We start from the raw sequence: 17174 nt of genomic DNA on the forward strand, positions 1-17174 counted from the left end.
GTTAGCGTGCGCTGTGTCCAAGTGTCTTTCTTTTGCACTTCAAATTTTTTCGCGCAACTCAGTTAAGAGGAATTACCAACTCGCCCAGCAGACCACGCTTCTCATTATTATGTGTGTAAAATGTTTTAGAACTTTATGCACCCACTATGCAGTCGTGAGGGAATACGCGCGGTAACATGTGTGCATTTTGTATTGATCGATTGATTTGTGTAGTTGAACGTCCCAAAACAACAGTATTATTAAGACAGACGCCATAGTGGAGGGGTCTGGAAGTTTCGACCATCTAGGGTTTTTAACGTGGACTCAAATCTGAGCACACATTGTGCGTTTTGTAATGATTGGCTGTCTTTAAACCACAAAGTTACGTTGGTAATAACGTGTTGTGATGCTCGATGCCAATTCACGTTTGCATCATGCTATAATGCTGCGATAATAAATGTTGTGCTATGAAACCTGTATACAGGATGCGTGCATTTCTTAAGCATGACAGTTATTTTTATTGCATTTTCAACCAGAGGAAGTTATTCGTACTTTATTTCCAAGCAGACGCATAGCTGTGAGGTAGAGCACTTGCTTGCCATGAAAATGGCCTGCATGATTTAGATCATCACTGAGACCCAAAAATTTATAAGAATTGTTTCATTTGCATTCTCTCTGCTTCTGGTCATGAACAAGATGAATTTTCACTCAGAGCCACCAATGCTTACGCCGGAATTTCTAAGGAACGAGATCTTTATGGCTGTTGCGTTAATAATACAGTAATGGCAGAACGGAAAGTGGGTTACGTTTACAAAAGACATATTCTAGTGTCCCATTTGCAAGAAATGTCGCGAAAAACCTCCGTTCCCATGCGCGCAGAGGCCTGTAGACACCAGTTTTAGCACTCATGCTATAGGTCATTCCTAGTCACAATACTTGCACATGACAAGCTTACATACCGATCGCTTGTGACAGAACCCCAGAAACGTTGATTATTAAGTCATTTAGGTTTTCACGCAGTTAACAAGCAGTTCATATGCTCAGCACCAAGTCAATAATTCGTTTTGACTAACTATCGACGCTCCATTAGCACGCCAGATAAAGTTTTAAATAAACACACCGTGGAAAATCTTTTCAGGAAACTCAAATTGGGTTCTTTCATGCGATTTATTATTGTCATGTCGGACTCAATAAAGCGGTATGTTTACTTGGACCATACTACGTCTCAAACCGTGTTGACCATAGGTTCAAGATAAAAAAAAATCGCTTGCAAGACTGACGCGTAAAATACGAAGCGTTTCTTGGCGAACTTCGGTGACGTGGAGCGTATCTATCTATCTATCTATCTATCTATCTATCTATCTATCTATCTATCTATCTATCTATCTATCTATCTATCTATCTATCTATCTATCCATCCATCCATCCATCCATCCATCCATCCATCCATCCATCTATCTATCTATCTAGCCACCTACGACATTTAGCTCTCCTGGCCGTTTCGATAATGGTATCAACACAAAACTTGGTATGGCCCAACATGACTGTACGAAGAACCTATTTGACTAGTCATAACTAGAAAATCGTGATATTTCATGGTTATTTACATTTCATGGCCCTGCAGCGCTCGTGGTGGTCTCGTTCACAAGGCATGTTTCAAAATCTGGTATGGTATGATATGATTGCATGGCGAACACATGTGACAGACCGTAACACAAAAATCATGAGATGCGTGTCATGTAACAACAAGACTACATGCCACGCTCATGATGCGCTCGCAGCCGTTTCGCTAGCCTCACATATACCAAATTTGTTATTATGGTACGTGAATGAATGACGGAGGTATGTGACTGGTACAAAAATGATAATCATGAGACGCTTGTCATGTAACAACATGACTAAATGCTATGCTAGTGATGCGCTAGCAGCTGTTTCGCTAGCTTTATATACCAAACTTGGTATTACGAGGCGTGAATGGATGACGAAGGTATGATACTGGTGCAAGCATGATAAACATGAGATGCGTATCATGTGACAGCATGACAACATGCTTCGCTCATGATGCTCTTGCGGCCATTTCGCTAGCTTCACATGTACAAAACTCAGTATTACGCGACGCGAATGGACGACATAGGTAAATGACACATCCAAGCTTGATAATCCCGACATGCGTATCATGTAACAACATGACTACATGCCGCTCTCATGATGCGCTCGCGGCCGTTTCACTAGCATCACATATGCCAAATTTTGTATTGCGTGACATCAATGGATGACGAAGCAATGTGACTGGTGCAAACATGATAATCATGAGATACGTGTCAGCGGGAATGTGAAGGGGATGTGCGTGGGGCCCTTACATGCCAGCGTATTCTGCTCCTGAACGTAAAGCTCAAGCGTCGAGCAAGTATGTAGTTATTTATTTTTTATTCGATGCTCCGAAACGTCCCCATGTGAGAATTTCGCATGGAGCAGATTTTTCGACACACATGAAAGAAAAAAAGGCACAAACTAAGCCAGCGTTTGAAATGATGCCCATAACAGTACATGTCATGTAAACAACCGCTAAGTAGCTAAAAAACGAAAATCATCGATATTTTAAATGGAGTCATGAAAAATGGCCCAAATAATGCGTTTAGATATGAATCATTTTCTGAACCGTACACAAAAGTACACAAAACCAATAGAGTAAGTTTAGACCAGCCGTGAGTGCAAATGCAGTAGTAACTTGAAGTTGCGAAACACTGATGCAAAATTTACCATATGAAGTCGTCAACACACATATGTCAACGACGAACCGTCACTGTCGTTCGAAACGGGCCACTTCTGGGCGTGCACATAGTCAGTGGTGTGCCTGCTTTGCAGTTTCTTTCCCTGTTTATCGCCGAGGCCTTGAAGACGGCTGTCACCGTCAGGTTGACTGTCAACAGCATAGCGCCGAAAAAGAAAGTGTGATTGACCGGATCGATGCCTTTTTTTCTGCGATCTTATTATATGTTCGTGTTATCATTTATTGCCGAAAGCGTCAGCTTGTTTGCTTTTTTTCTTTTATTTCTTTGCTGTTTCATTTTTACGAACTCTTCAGAGCGCTTTCTACGGCCTAGCTGGTTGCCGCATTCGCGGTGATAGACAAGGGTCCAAAATACACGGGGGGCGCGTCATTTGCCCCGTGCATGCTTAGATGTGGCGTATTCACGCCGACAGATGTCGCTCATGCAGCTCTGAGCATGATGTTCTGTTGGTCTAGACACAGTTGACCACTTTATATACCAAAAGTAGCGATATCTGATCTACAAGGATGACCGGCTTTCTGACAAAAAGAAACCCTGACGAGATAATTAGATGTCTTCAGTTCCTGCGGTGGTAGGCTATGCTGTCCAGTTATTGCGTGGTGGAAAAAAAGCATCCCCATTCATGTTCTTCCACTTATTTCACTCTCATGGTTTGGCTCTATGGTTACTACCTGATCTAAGTAGACATATTTCTTTACAACTGGAGATGTCTCTTTATCTATCGCAAAGTGCTGTTTCCTGCCGGGAGTTTTGCACATTACTTTAACTTTGTGCATTATATTTTGCGACCTACTCTTCAGCTTTCCTTGTACAGTTTAGTAATTATGAGGTGCATTTCATTCCCTGAGTTACCGATCAAGGCTTTCAACTAAACTTCGACGAGGTGACGCTAGTGTTCTGTGCACACTGTGGTTGGGCATCGCGTTTACTGGTGCGTACGCATTCCACTTTAAAATGGCCGACATCAACACATGTGACATCACCGAAGATGGAAAGACAATTCGACACGTCCTGTGCGACTGCCCCGAATACAACATACAAAGACAATACTTTTCTAATGCTCTCAACACGTTAGATTACCAGCCACTGTCAGAGGAAAGTATACTGTGTCATCGCCTAGACTCATCGTCACAGAAGAAGGCCGTGCAAGTGGTACTTCGCTTCTTGCAAACTACTGGCCTGTCGGAACGACTCTGAGTAAATTACTTTTGTGCGTGTGTGTACCCATGCTTTGCTCTTGTTTATTTTCCCTCTCTCTCTCTTTCAGCTCCCTATTTCCCAAATGCAGTGTAGCGTACCAAACCAGATAATAGCATCGGGTTAACCTCTCTGACTTCTTTTTTTTTTCATTTCTGTCTGTTCTCTCTCTCATCAAGTCATGGTCATCAACGTAACGCCGCTTACTAAGATCCTCTTTGTTAACCATTATCCCTAACTCTTCTTAATTTGGGGCCCTGGGAGCCTCCTGTGAACAAGCGGTGAATAGCATAGGAGAGATCGTGTCTCCTTGCCTTACACCCTTCTTTATTGGAATTCTGTCACTTTTTTATGAAGAACTATAGTGGCTACTGATCCACAGTATATTTATTCCAGTATGTTTATGTGGCGTTCATACATGCCCCGATTTTGTATTGCCTGCATTAATGCCGATGTATCGACTGAGTCAAACGCCTTCTCGCAATCTACAAAAGCTATGTATAGGTGTTGGTTGTATTCCGCGCATTACTCTATACAAAGACGCGACGTCCATTGCCTATAGACATAAGCGTGCAGGAGAGCAGCGGAATGTACGCCACGTGCGATCCGGGCACTGCAAGCGGGAGTGCACTGAGCGCACTACGCGAGACTCTTGGCGCTGTAAGCGGTGATGGGGGCGTGCCACTACAAGGCTCCCTCCTGCCCGCAGAAAATAAGTCGTAATTTTATGATCATTGTTATCAGAAAAGATATCTAGGCTAATCGCGCTCAGGCAACCGCTTAAATTAAGAGAAGTTAAACTAATATATCTGGGTTTGCCATGTACACCCTCTACTCGGTTGATCGCCACAACGTCCGTGCGGCCATTTAAAGCCACTGTGACAGTCTTTCCAGTACGGTCGAGCACCTTAAATGGACCTTCGTATGGTGGCGTAAGCAACGACTGGATGTCTTCTCGTCACACGAACACGTCACTTGATGAAGAAAGGTCTTTGCTTACGAAGACATCATAAGTGAAAGTCAGTCGGCTGTTTTGATCGCAGGCGTTGACATGAGAGCCACAGGTTTTTGACGTAGTCAAGCGCTGACAGTTCAGTTGCCGTAGAGGCGAAGAACTCGCCAGGTAGGCGGAGGGTGGTGCCGTATACCATTTTGGCTGCTGTGCACCCGTGGTCTTCTCGGATCACTCAGTGAATTCCAAGCAGCACGAAGGGAAGATCTTCAACTTGTGAAGTTCGAGCGTCGCGATCGATAAGTGCAGCTTTTAGCTGTCGGTGTAGTCGTTCGACCAATCTGTTTGCAGAAATGTGGTATGAAGTCGTATGAATGGAGCGTACACCGAGGATACGTGTCAGTGCTCTAAACAGCTCCGACTAAAACTGATGGCCACGTTCTGTAGTTACAACAGGGGACAGCTAAAGCGAGGTATCCATCTGGCAAGAAAAGCTGATGCCACTGATGATGCCGTGATATAATGTAGCGGGAACGGCTCTGGCCAGCCTGTGTTGCGGTGGACACAAGTGAAAATGTAGCACTTTCCTCGCGACGAAGGAAGCAGACTGACGATGTCGATGTGAATACGATCAAAGCGGCAATCTGGAGAGCGGAATTGCTGAAATGGTGATTTCTTGTGCCGCGTTGTCTATGCCCGCTGGCAGTGCAAGCACTCGCGTGTCCAACGCCTTACGTCCTTGTTGATGCTGGACCACACGAAGTGAGAGGTCATAAGACGTTGTGTGTCGTGGATGCCCGGGTGACTTCCTTCATGCAGCTTTGCGAAAATTTAATAACGGTACGACGATGGCACAAAGGGGTGGTTGTGGCCGAAAGACACGTCGCACGCAATTGTACTTGAGGAGAATCGCAGCCGCACGTCAGTCAATGAAAGAGAACTGGTGCTTGTATGTAAGTCACTCAGTTCACTGTCAGAACACCGTGCGTCTGCAATTGCCTTGAAGTTCACAACATCAGATGCTATGACACTCACACGTGAAAGGGTCTCGGTAGATGCGTTAATGGGGCCTTCTATGTACCTCAAATCAACAGTTAATTCTGAGATAAAGCTATGATGTCGACTTTGACGAGATGTGTAAGCACTGTGGTTTCCATGGCAGGCGAATTTCAGGGGCTTGTGGTCAGTTAGCACGTGGAAGACGGCACCTTCCTGTTCGTGGCAAAAGTGCAGGATTCCAAAGTAGACGGTGAGAAGTTCACAGTCAAATGTGCTGTTACAAGTTTTGTCATAGCTTTTGAGAGAAAAATCCCAGCGGGCACTACGAGCCTTGCTGAAATAGCTGTAAGATGGCACCAACGGCGGTTGAAGAAGCATCGGTGATCAGCCGCATTGGCGCGTCGGGTAGCGGATGTACGAGCAATGTCACGTCGATGAGAGCAGTTTTAGCCTCCTGGAACGCTGTGTCAGTAATACTTGTGCACTATAGAGGAGTTCACGGTGCTTTCGCTGATTTAAGCATGGCAGCGAGTGGCTGAAGAATCTGGGTCGCGTGTGGTAGGACGCGCCGGTGGAAATTCAGCAGACCAAGAACCTCAATCGCGTAGCTTGCGAAGTGATGTTGGACGAAAAACTTGCTCAGGAATGGAACTTTGGTTTTCAAAGGCTGTTTTTTTTTTCAGGTGGGACGAGGTGGCCTTGAACTTTGATGCTGCCGACAACAAAAACGCACTGCGCTAAGTTAATGATCAAGCCGTGTTCCTGGAGTCTTGAGAACAGCAATTGCAGATTATCCGCGTTCTCTTCAGGCGACGAACTTGCTACAAGGATGTCATCGAGGTAGGTGACGACGAACTGTAGGCCACGAGTGACATCATTGATTAATCTTTGGAATGTTTGGGCGGCGTTTCTCAACACTGAAGGCATGTGGACGTACTCGAAAAGACCAAAAGATGTTGCAATGACAGTTTTTGTTATGTCCGATGGCTCCACAAGAATGTGGTGGTAAGCCTTGACCAGATCAACCTTGGTGAAGATAGACGTTCCAGCTAGTGTTGCTGCGAAATCATGGATATGAGGAAGCGGAAATCGATCGGGGGCAGCGCAGCCGTTTAATGCACGATAGTCACCACAGGGGCGCCAGTCGCCGGGGTCGCGCTTCGGTTTCATGTGCAAGGCGGATGACCAGCTGATTCACGATAGGAGAATAATGGCCAGTTGCAGCATGTGCTCGAATTCTCTGCGTGGCGGGGCAAGGCGATCACCAGCAAGACGTTGTGGCTTCCTGAAAACTAGAGGTCCAGTTGTAACAATGTGGTGCGTGACGTTGTGTCGCACCAGTTGTTCCGAATTGTTATGCTTTGTCAGTTCGGGGTAATCACACAAAATTGATGCAAACGAACCTGCTTCGTAGTTGGGAGCCGTTTACACAAAGGCCAACACAGGTGCGAAAACGTCCGCATGTACAAGCTGGTAGTACAGTCCGCAAGGCGACGTGAGCGGATGTCCATGTTCAGGCTAAAGTTCGTAGGAAAGTCCGCTCCAGGTTTGGCAAAGCGCACATCAGCGATAATAAATACCCACCGAAATGTGCGGCTCAATCCTAAGTCGATGGTTAGTGAGCGCTGTCCAAACGTTGAGATTGTGGAACTGTTCACAGCTTGTAATGATGCCGTCTTCTCAGCGCGTTGCCGATCGAGGCGTGAGCCAGAAATAACGCTCACATCATCACCGGTGTCGACCAGAAAACGATGCCCTGTTGTTTTGTCTGATATGTAGAAAAGACAGCTGCGTGTCGTTGTGGCATCCTGCGAGTCACTCGCCGCCATTAGCGACTCGCATTTGTGTTTTCCTGCCAGCGACCGGGTTTTCGGCACTTCATAGCACTTGCGCCTGAACGAGCATGGTACCAGCAGTACCACTCTCACGGTTGTTAGTTGAGCGTGAGCGGGATCGCGAACTTGCGCTGCCACGGGAAGGGTGGGTTGTCGAAGTCCACATCGCAGCGGTGGAGGCAGCGAGCTCGTCCACTTTCTCTTCGAGGCGAGAGGACCGCGCTTGGGTGTCGGGTGTCAAGGTGGTCGCTAACTCGACAGTGGGGACCACGGGGGAGTAATCGGATATACCGTGGGCCAGCTCGGCTAACTTTTCAAGCTGATAGTCTTTCTTGTGGACCTTTGACGCAAAAGTTTTGGTCTGTCTGTCTGTCTGTCTGTCTGTCTGTCGGTCGGTCGGTCTGTCTGTCTGTCCGTCTGTCTGTCTGTCTGTCTGTCTGTCTGTCTGTCTGTCTGTCTGTCTGTCTGTCTGTCTGTCTGTCTGTACATTTGTCTGTTCGCCCTTAACAGTACTTCCAACAGTCCCAAAGTGTCCGAACAATACTCCAAACAGGAGACCCCATCCGCAGCGCCCCCCATTATTGCTCAAGATTCAGCGTTCACATTTGTGCAATTGTCAAATAAAAACAAATTACTGCGCATATCTGAGGCACCATAATAACAAGTCAATATTCTGTATGTTTGTCGCTTACTAGAAAAGGCATACTGAAGTAATTCTGAGGATCATAGCGTTTATCGCGTTGCGCTGACCAGGCAACGCATGCAAGAAAAGGCAAGTGTTTTCAGCGCTTTGCTAAGATGTTTTTAAAAAGTTTTAAAAAGTTAAAAGTTTTTCTTTTGTAGAAGACCGTTTCGTAGAAAGAACGACGCAAGTGCGCGCGTGAATACCTTCGGGACTTCGGCGGTCCTGCCTTCGAGGTATTCTATTAGGGCCTTAAGTTCCGGGTCGGCCCACTGTCGTTCAGCAAAGTCATCGGTAGTTATCGTTTCCAAGAAGTACTCGTCATCCGGGTCGTCGGGTAGCGGTTGGTCGACAGGCGCACGAGACAGACAGTCGGCGTCAGAGTGTTTTTTGCCGGACATGTAAATGACAGTAATGTCATACTCTTGAAGTCTCAGGCTCCATCGTGCGAGGCGACCTGAAGGGTCCTTCAAGTTGACTAGCCAACACAAGGCGTGGTGGTCGCTCACAACTTTGAAGGGCCTGCCGTAGAGGTAGGGGCGAAATTTCGACGTAGCCCAGATGATGGCGAGGCACTCCTTTTCTGTTGTGGAATAATTTGCTTCTGCTTTGGATAGCGATTGGCTGGCGTAACTAATAACCCTTCCAAGTCCGTCAGCCCTCTGCACAAGAACGGCGCCAAGACCTACACTGCTTGCGTCAGTATGTATTTCTGTCTTGGCGAATTCGTCGAAATGGGCAAGTAACGAAGGCGTCTGGAGGCGATGTTTAAGCTCCTGGAAAGCGTGTTCCTGTGGCGTTTCCCACTTGAACTCCACGTCGGCCTTGGTAAGGTTAGTGAGAGGATCGGCGATGCGGGCGAAGTTTTTCACGAACCGCCTATAATAGGCGCACAGGCCCAGAAATCGGCGCACGGCCTTCTTGTCAGTGGGCGGCGGGAAGTCGGCGATGGCGGCTGTTTTCGGTGGATCGGGACGAACTCCAGACTTGCTGATAACGTGTCCCAGAAACAAGAGCTCCTCATACGCAAATCTGCACTTTTCTGGCTTCAGTGTGAGTCCGGACGTCTTGATGGCTTGAAGTACAGCTTCAAGGCGCGAAGATGCTCATCGAAACTCGAACAAAACACGACGACGTCGTCCAAGTACACAAGGCAAGTTTGCCATTTAAATCCTGCCAGTACTGTATCCATAACGCATTGAAAAGTTGCAGGCGCTGAGCAAAGGCCGAAGGGCATCACCTTAAACTCGAAGAGGCCGTCCGGTGTTGTAAACGCCGTCTTCTCTCGGTCTCTTTCGTCCACTTCGATTTGCCAATAGCCAGTCTTGAGGTCTATTGACGAAAAGTACTTGGCGTTATGGAGCCGATCAAGTGCGTCGTCTATTCGTGGGAGAGGATACACGTCCTTTCTTGTGATTTCGTTCAGGCGGCGATAATCGACGCAGAAACGTAGGGTCCCATCCTTTTTCTTCACTAACACCACGGGGGATGCCCATGGACTCTTGGACGGCTGGATAATGTCATCCCGCAGCATTTCATCAACTTGTCTCTTCATGGCCTCACGTTCTCACTTCGAAACCCTGTACGGACTCTGACGGAGTGGTCTGGCATTTTCTTCGGTTATGATGCGATAGTTTCGTGATTGGGGTCTGCCGAATTTTCGATGACGACGAAAAGCAATCTTCGTATTGCAGAAGCAGGGCCTTGAGCTGTTCTTGCTTATCGTTCGGTAGTCTGGGATTGACGTCGAAAGCTATGGGAGGGGCTTGGTTCCTCTGAGCAGGTTCCACAGAATCGGCGAGGGCAAAAGCACTGGTGGCTTCGACAATTTCTTCGATGTATGCGACCGTTGTTCCTTTGTTCACATGTTTGTACTCATTGCTGAATTTCGTGAGCATAACCGTTGCTTTGCCTCCCCGCAGCTGTGCAATTCCTCTTGCGACGCAAATATTTCGGGTGACCAACAGATGCTGACTGCCTTCAACGACGCCTTCCAAGTCAGGTGATTTAGGAGCGCCGACGGAAATAATGACGCTTGAACGAGGCGGAATGGTGACTTGTTCTTCCAGCACATTCAAGGCATGGTGTCCTGACGGCGTGCGCAGTGGTAGTGCTTCTTCTGTGGATAACGTTATCGACTTTGTTTTTAGGTTGATGACAGCACCATGGAGGCATAAGAAGTCCATGACAAGGATGACATCTCTCGAGCAACGCCGTAGGACTACGAAGTCTGTAGGATAAATACGGCCGTTAATGGTGACTCTCGCTGTGCAGATTCTTGCAGGCGTTACAAGATGACCTCCGGCTGTGCGGATTTCAGGGCCTTTCCAAGCTGTCCTAACTTTCTTTAACTTCGCGGCGAACGACCCACTGATGACAGAATAGTCGGCTCCAGTATCGACGAGAGCGGTCACACTGTGGCCGTCAATAAGGATGTCGATGTCACTAGTTCTCCGTCTCGCATTACAGTTAGGGCGTGGCGTCGGGTCATGGCTGCGTCGGCTTGATCCGCTGCTTCCATGTTGCGTCGTCAGGCCACCTCCGGTAAGTGAGCTTTCGCCATCAGGGCTTTGCCTGGTTGGCATTGTGTTCGGAAAGCTCCGTCGCGGCGTCGTCGTCGTCGGAGGATCTTCGGTAGTTCATCGCACAGCAACCGCACCTCCACCGGTTGCTGCCCTTAGTTTTCCGGATACGGGCTAGGAGACCGGCCCCGCGTTGGGCCGGAGTACTGCCGGGGGTGCGGTGACATTCGGCGGCTGGGCGACGGCGAACGGGAAGGACTTCGAGGTGTCCATTGAGTTCCTGTCAGGTAGTCGGCGATGTCACGGGGCCGTTCCCCTGGCTGCGGACGTGGTGCATCGACGGCGAAGCCACGCAGTCCCATCTGTCGGTACTGGCAACGGCGGGAAGTGTGCCCGGCCTCGCCGCAGTGGTAGCACAGTGGGCGGTGTTCAGGGGTGCCCCAAACGACGGTTTTCCTCGGCGCACTGCGCTGGCCCGCTAGTGAACGGTAGGTCGTCGGGGGGGGGGGGGGTGGCGGCGGTGGTGTCCGGTGACGGAAGTGCGACGGGGCGGCGTTTTGCCGTGGACGGGGAGGAGCGTTATGGCGCACTGCAGTGGCGTAGCTCATAGTTTCTGGCTCGGGCAGCGGTGTTTGGGGAATTCGAAGTGATTGCCGAACTTCTTCTCGCTCAATGTCAGTGATCGAATCCACTTGAGGGTGCGCCGAAGGCAACAGTTTGCGCAGCTCTTCCCGCACGATCGCTCGGATCGTTTCACGCAGTTTGTCGGAGTCACTGGTTTGAGCAGCAGCGCATTCTGGAGTCAGGCGACGATTATACTGTCTCGTGCTCATGTCAAGGGTTTTTTTGATGGTGGTTGCCTCGGATACAAATTCTTGGACGGTGTTCGGTGGATTTCTCATTAGTCCGGCGAAGAGCTCCTGTTGGACCCCTCGCACGAGGAAACGAACTTTCTTCTCCTCAGGCATGTCTGGGTCAGCGTGACGAAATAGGCGGGTCATCTCCTCTGTGAAAATTCCAACCTTCTCATTTGGTAGCTGAACCCGGGTCTCTAGTTGAGCAGCGGCCCTTTCTTTGCGAGCGACGCTCGCGAACGTTTGCAGAAATGCGCCGCAGAAGACATCCCACGTTCGGAGCGTGGACTCACGATTCTCTAGCCACGTCCTTGCGGTGTCTTCCAGGTAGAAGTACACACGACGGAGCTTTTCTTCGTTGTCCCAGTGTTTGAGGGCGACCACACAGTCGTATGTTTCTAGCCAAGACTCCGGGTCTTCGAACGATGACCCATGGAAAATTGGTGGTTCCCTGGGTTGATGCATGACCATTGTGGGCTGGGATGCGGCGGTTGTCATTGTCGCTGCAGTCGCGGTCATGGCCTTGATATTCCGCGCCTTGTCTTCTAGAAGCCCGTACTCCGGTGGTAGCCCTTGTTGTCGGCGGCTTGTTCGCTGCTCCTGTTTGGCGTCGGTGTCTTCTCCGCGACGTGGGCTGGGTTCACGATTTGACGGGGGCGTCCGGTACATGAACGAAGCAGCACCTCCACCAGATGTCACGGGGTCGTGACGTGGCCGAAGACAGGAGACTTCGTGTTGGGATTTAACTGTTTATTTGGGCGAACCTGTGCCCGGTAAACGGAAAGTCCAATTACAGCAGCAGTCTCGCACAGATAGCAGTCTCGAACTGATAGCGGCGAACGGAGCGTCGGCCTTCGATCAACAAATGACAAGCGGCGAAGCGCGTCGGCATTTATACTCTTGCCATCGAATGTTCTAGCGTTATCGCTGGCGGCGGCGTAGGTTCCACAACAATCTGTACCGTTCGCACAGTGGGCGTCATCTTATCGAAATGATCTACTACAGTCCGGAACGTTGCCCCGCCGCGGTGGTCTAGTGGCTAAGGTACTCGGCTGCTGACCCGCAGGGCGCGGGTTCGAATCCCGGTTGCGGCGGCTGCATTTCCGATGGAGGCGGAAATGTTGCAGGCCCGTGTGCTCAGATTTGGGTGCACGTTAAAGAATCCCAGGTGGTCTAAATTTCCGGAGCCCTCCACTACGGCGTCTCTCATAATCATATAGTGGTTTTGGGACGTTAAACCCCACATATCAATCAAGTCCGGAACGTTGTCGAAAACTGCAGGCGCGGTTCACGCTGAGAATGGTGTGGTGTTTTGGGACGATAACAAAAACTTGGTAAATGGAACGTGGCAATATAATGATCCCGTAACTCTTGAAATTAGGACGTACCGCAAATAAAACTCTCCTAACCATGTTTACCTATTAGCGCACAATGAAGAAGTGCGCTTAAACAAACAACATAAATTAACAACACGTCGCAGCTAACGCACCCTGGGCTCAAATGACCCTTAAAGTTAACCAACGCCATCCTCGCCAAAACATTATTAAACTAATTTACTGATGTATTGTAAGCCCTGTCCCTCTCTAACACCCCCAATGTCAGAGGTGGGTGCCACAACTCAGCTCAACTCCTCTACCTAATTCAAGCTCCCCATGCACACTTTGCTTCACAGTCCGGAAAAAACAAAAACCTCTCCCACGCTTAACTTCCTATAACTTTGCCTCAATACTCATGAAAGCTTACACAAAACGTACATCGTCCAGCACACATTACCCAACTTGGTGCCCGGGTTACCCTACTTGTCACGCGTTTATTCCCTTCTAAGGTCTTCCCGTCTCGCTAAATTTCGCTATTGTTGGCTTCTAAGTGTGCGCAATGTCAGAGTTTTGCTGATTTCAAATGAGCGTGCTCCTACTTTCATGTTTTATATCATCTGAGAAGTTGCGGGCTCCTGTTTTGTGAACTAATCGGTACTTTTATGTGATTGATACGTTGAAGGAATACGTCGCGAACGGTTGGAGTGCATGAAAAGCAACCGCGGAAAGTTTCTAACTGCTAAAAATTAGACTGGTGCTGCCGTTCAAGCTGTATTCTATTTTGTTAGTGTGTTAGAGTAATAATTAAAACTCTGGTAAATAAATATATTGCAGTGATTCTCAGTTAGTGGTTTTCAGTCGGTCGTCAGATATCCGTATTAGTAATTAGATATTGTGCTATAGCCTAACAACATAGAATAGTGAATGAAAAGATAAGGAGCGAAATATTTCTAATCCTAGAGAGCGAAGAAAGTAATGACACGTTTGCATCATTCACCGCGTAGCGTCAACCTAAATTTATAGACCCCGACGACACTCGGCACCACACAGATACACAACGATGCTCCATGCGACACGTTCGTCCTCTGAGTCATAGTACAGCCTGTGAAATAAGGTTAGCTGAGGAAACCAGCGTCCACGCAAGTGTGGCTGGAAGTAATTGTAGTGGTAGAAATTGAGTAGTAAGCTGGAATTAGGACGTTTTTTTTCCTTCAGGCCACCAGCACTTCAGTGCACATGAGCACATTGATTGTTATCGTGGATAACCACCAACAGTTCTTTGCGTTGCCTAATGGCGTCAGAGTACCATAAGCATGAAGCAATAATAAGTTATTTGAAGTGTCGAAAATCACGCTCATGTGCTTACCTGGAGTTTTTATCCGCATTTCATTATATTGGTTGGCAGTGGTTGCAAAAATTGGGTGGTGTTCGAAAACAGGCTGAGCCTCGACCTTTTTGCTAAGGTTTAAGAAAAAGATCCATTATTTAAACCTATTGGGGTCTCCTTATATTGAAAAAGTGTAAGCATACATCTCTCCGTTGTAAAAATAGTATCTTGTCATATTGACGTAAAATGGGGTGACTTCACTGATGGCATCCACACTGCACGTCTTATTACTTTTTTCCGTGCTGTTGTATACCCATATCTTCTCTGTCGTGTTAAGGAACTGTAAGGAAAGGCGAATAAGTTACATAACGTGCTTGACGTCTGCACAAACTGCTTCCTTTGCGTATTTTTGAGATGATGACATTACGTTTCGGCGCAGCTAATATTTCGATATGAATTATAACCGCACACTTGCTATGAAAAACAATACTTCACGCTTGACATGAAACTTACTTTTTGTCGTGACGTTTCTGACATTGTTGTTAGTAAAGTTTTATGAAAATTTATTCATAAAAATTATTACTCTGATGGTGGCTGCAGAGTAAATTGTTAATTTAATTATTGAATATTTTGATTGACTGAAAAAACAATGTGAGAAAACGAAATATGTCTGCACGCTAAAAAAAGCATACAGAAACCACATACTCACTTTGACAAAATGCTTAACGCTTTCCTTCGGATTAACCTATAAAATGTCTTATCAGGCACAGCGATTTTGTATGAGATTCTCTTGCGCTTAGTTGACACAATGTTCATCATGTAGCAAAAATGATACTACCGTGCAAATTCTGGCGCAATTAAGAGTCACACTGATAAGGAATATTTTTTCAGCGAAAGCTGTTATGAGATTATGAAACGGGTCGTGTGCGCCATCACCGTGTCCGCCGTCGGGATCGTGTCCGCCGTCGCCGGTGTCTGTAATCATTAAGGTGCAAAGCTAGAAAAAAACTAGGTAAGTGAAAAACACCAAGGACGTATCGAGAATTAAATCCAATTGCCCCACGTGCCAGCTTAATATTTTTCCCATAAGTTATAGAGTTTTCTAAAGATAACTAGAGGGGACTCTGGCGCTGCGATCGTTCAGCGACCATGGGAATGATGGGTAGTACACAGATTTGCCTAGTCTTCGTACCTGCGGGGGGTGAATCGCAATTGTGGCTTCGTTTACTGCTGTGTTTCGGTTTTGTTTTGAAAGAAAGGACAAACCCTTTTCAACTTCAGACGAGGTTTGAAAAGGTAAGCCTAAAAAATAATGTGTTGAAGCACAACCGCTGAAAATTTGTTGATTGTTGTTTTGTGAGAAAACAGCTCCAAGAGCACACACGGAGCCTGAAGCAGGCCAGAAGCACCAAAATTAGACAAATGTGTGTACTATCCATCATTCCCGTGCTCGCTGAAGCGTTGTGCGTTGCAGCTTCCATAAACACTACACCATAGTTCCCTCTAGTGTATATAGGAAACTGTATGCCCTGAGCTACAACGTCACTTTTTTTAGAGGCGAAGCTCCTTAAAGCAGCACCACAAAACACCTACCATTTTAAAGAACGGAAACTGAACTGTTAGACTGGTGTATCAAAATAGCATGCAAATACGTAGCGGTGGCGTACTGAACTGCAATACCGCGAGGTGAGATGGTGCTGGTAGTACTATCATCATCAATAAAAAGACATTTTTTGCAGCAACCGGGGGAAGGGGGGGGGAGGGGGGCTCGCGGCTGGTTCGCGCTGCTCGCTTTCTCTGGCATTTTTTTTTTCGTTGCTAAATCGCGCTTCGCGTCTGTAATTATCGTCGGTTGACCTAGTGGCCTTTACTGGTCAAAACAACGTCAATCAAGCAAGGTTCACATCGTTTATTGCGAGCGTCCAAGCCGGTACAATCAATGTATACGGTCAGGTCCAAACAGAACAAGTCACTCATACATATCGAAAGCTTTCCACCCGTGTGTAAAGACTATTGAAAGCTAACAAGCATATGCATATAGTTGAACATCGAGATCGCTGAATGAACGTCGCTCTCATTGTGTAGCGGCGTTCGAGTTTAATATCGTGGCTTCAGGACTGGGGTCCGATTTTGCCGTCAGATGCGGCACTTGCCCTGTAGTGTTGACCTTGAAGTGAGTGCATGATGTGTAATCGGGAAGGAAGCTTGCACATTGCCGATAGATAGCTCGAGCAGTGAGAGCAATGTTGTTTTGCTAAATTTGTTACATAAGCAATTGTGGATGCGTGCAGTATTGAATTTTTCTCTCTCCGCAATGCTACATTGAGTACTTCACAATTGTTCAATGTCGCGTCGGGGCTGAAGGGTAGGCACTAGTTTTAATTCTCAGCCGTGAGCCCCTATCATAGGTAATATGTGTTTACGTGATGAGCCTAAAAATATTTCAGGCTTGCTACATTTATTGTTAGAGTTAAGTTACACAGTTACTACAGCTAGAATTTTTCGTCGCAGGTAATGACCGGTCGGCCAAATATGCAGCGAACATGTATGCTAAAGGAACAGTTATGAGGTGTGCGCTTACAGATCGAAAAGGCCCAATTCAAAGGAAATGTGCTCAAAACATGCATTGTACATTTTTGTTGTTTGTACATCTTTGTTCATGCTCCTACAATACACTATCTGCTCAGCCCTGAACACAACCTCTTTTTTGCATAAACAT

At 47.3% G+C, this 17174-nt stretch overlaps 1 protein-coding gene and 1 long non-coding RNA gene across 4 annotated transcripts in view; one reads left to right on the forward strand and one right to left on the reverse strand.

Moving 5' to 3' along the window:
* LOC142765443 (uncharacterized) overlaps nt 1-17174 on the reverse strand; it is a 52272-nt gene that overhangs the window by 29938 nt on the left and 5160 nt on the right. For all 3 annotated transcript variants that reach the window (XM_075866474.1, XM_075866473.1, XM_075866475.1), the window contains exons 2-3: nt 14659-14795; nt 14495-14586 (exon numbers count right to left, since the gene is read on the reverse strand). In XM_075866474.1, the coding sequence (XP_075722589.1) occupies nt 14495-14586; nt 14659-14795 (229 nt within the window). The remainder of the gene's footprint in view (nt 1-14494; nt 14587-14658; nt 14796-17174) is intronic.
* The window catches only part of LOC142765445 (uncharacterized), a 64049-nt gene that overhangs the window by 25054 nt on the left and 21821 nt on the right, over nt 1-17174 (forward strand). Inside the window, exon 2 of the long non-coding RNA XR_012884255.1 lies at nt 6603-6759. This is a non-coding gene — a long non-coding RNA (uncharacterized LOC142765445). The remainder of the gene's footprint in view (nt 1-6602; nt 6760-17174) is intronic.

Source organism: Rhipicephalus microplus, chromosome 6 (genome assembly GCF_043290135.1).
Source record: "Rhipicephalus microplus isolate Deutch F79 chromosome 6, USDA_Rmic, whole genome shotgun sequence".
Classification (NCBI taxonomy): domain Eukaryota; kingdom Metazoa; phylum Arthropoda; class Arachnida; order Ixodida; family Ixodidae; genus Rhipicephalus; species Rhipicephalus microplus.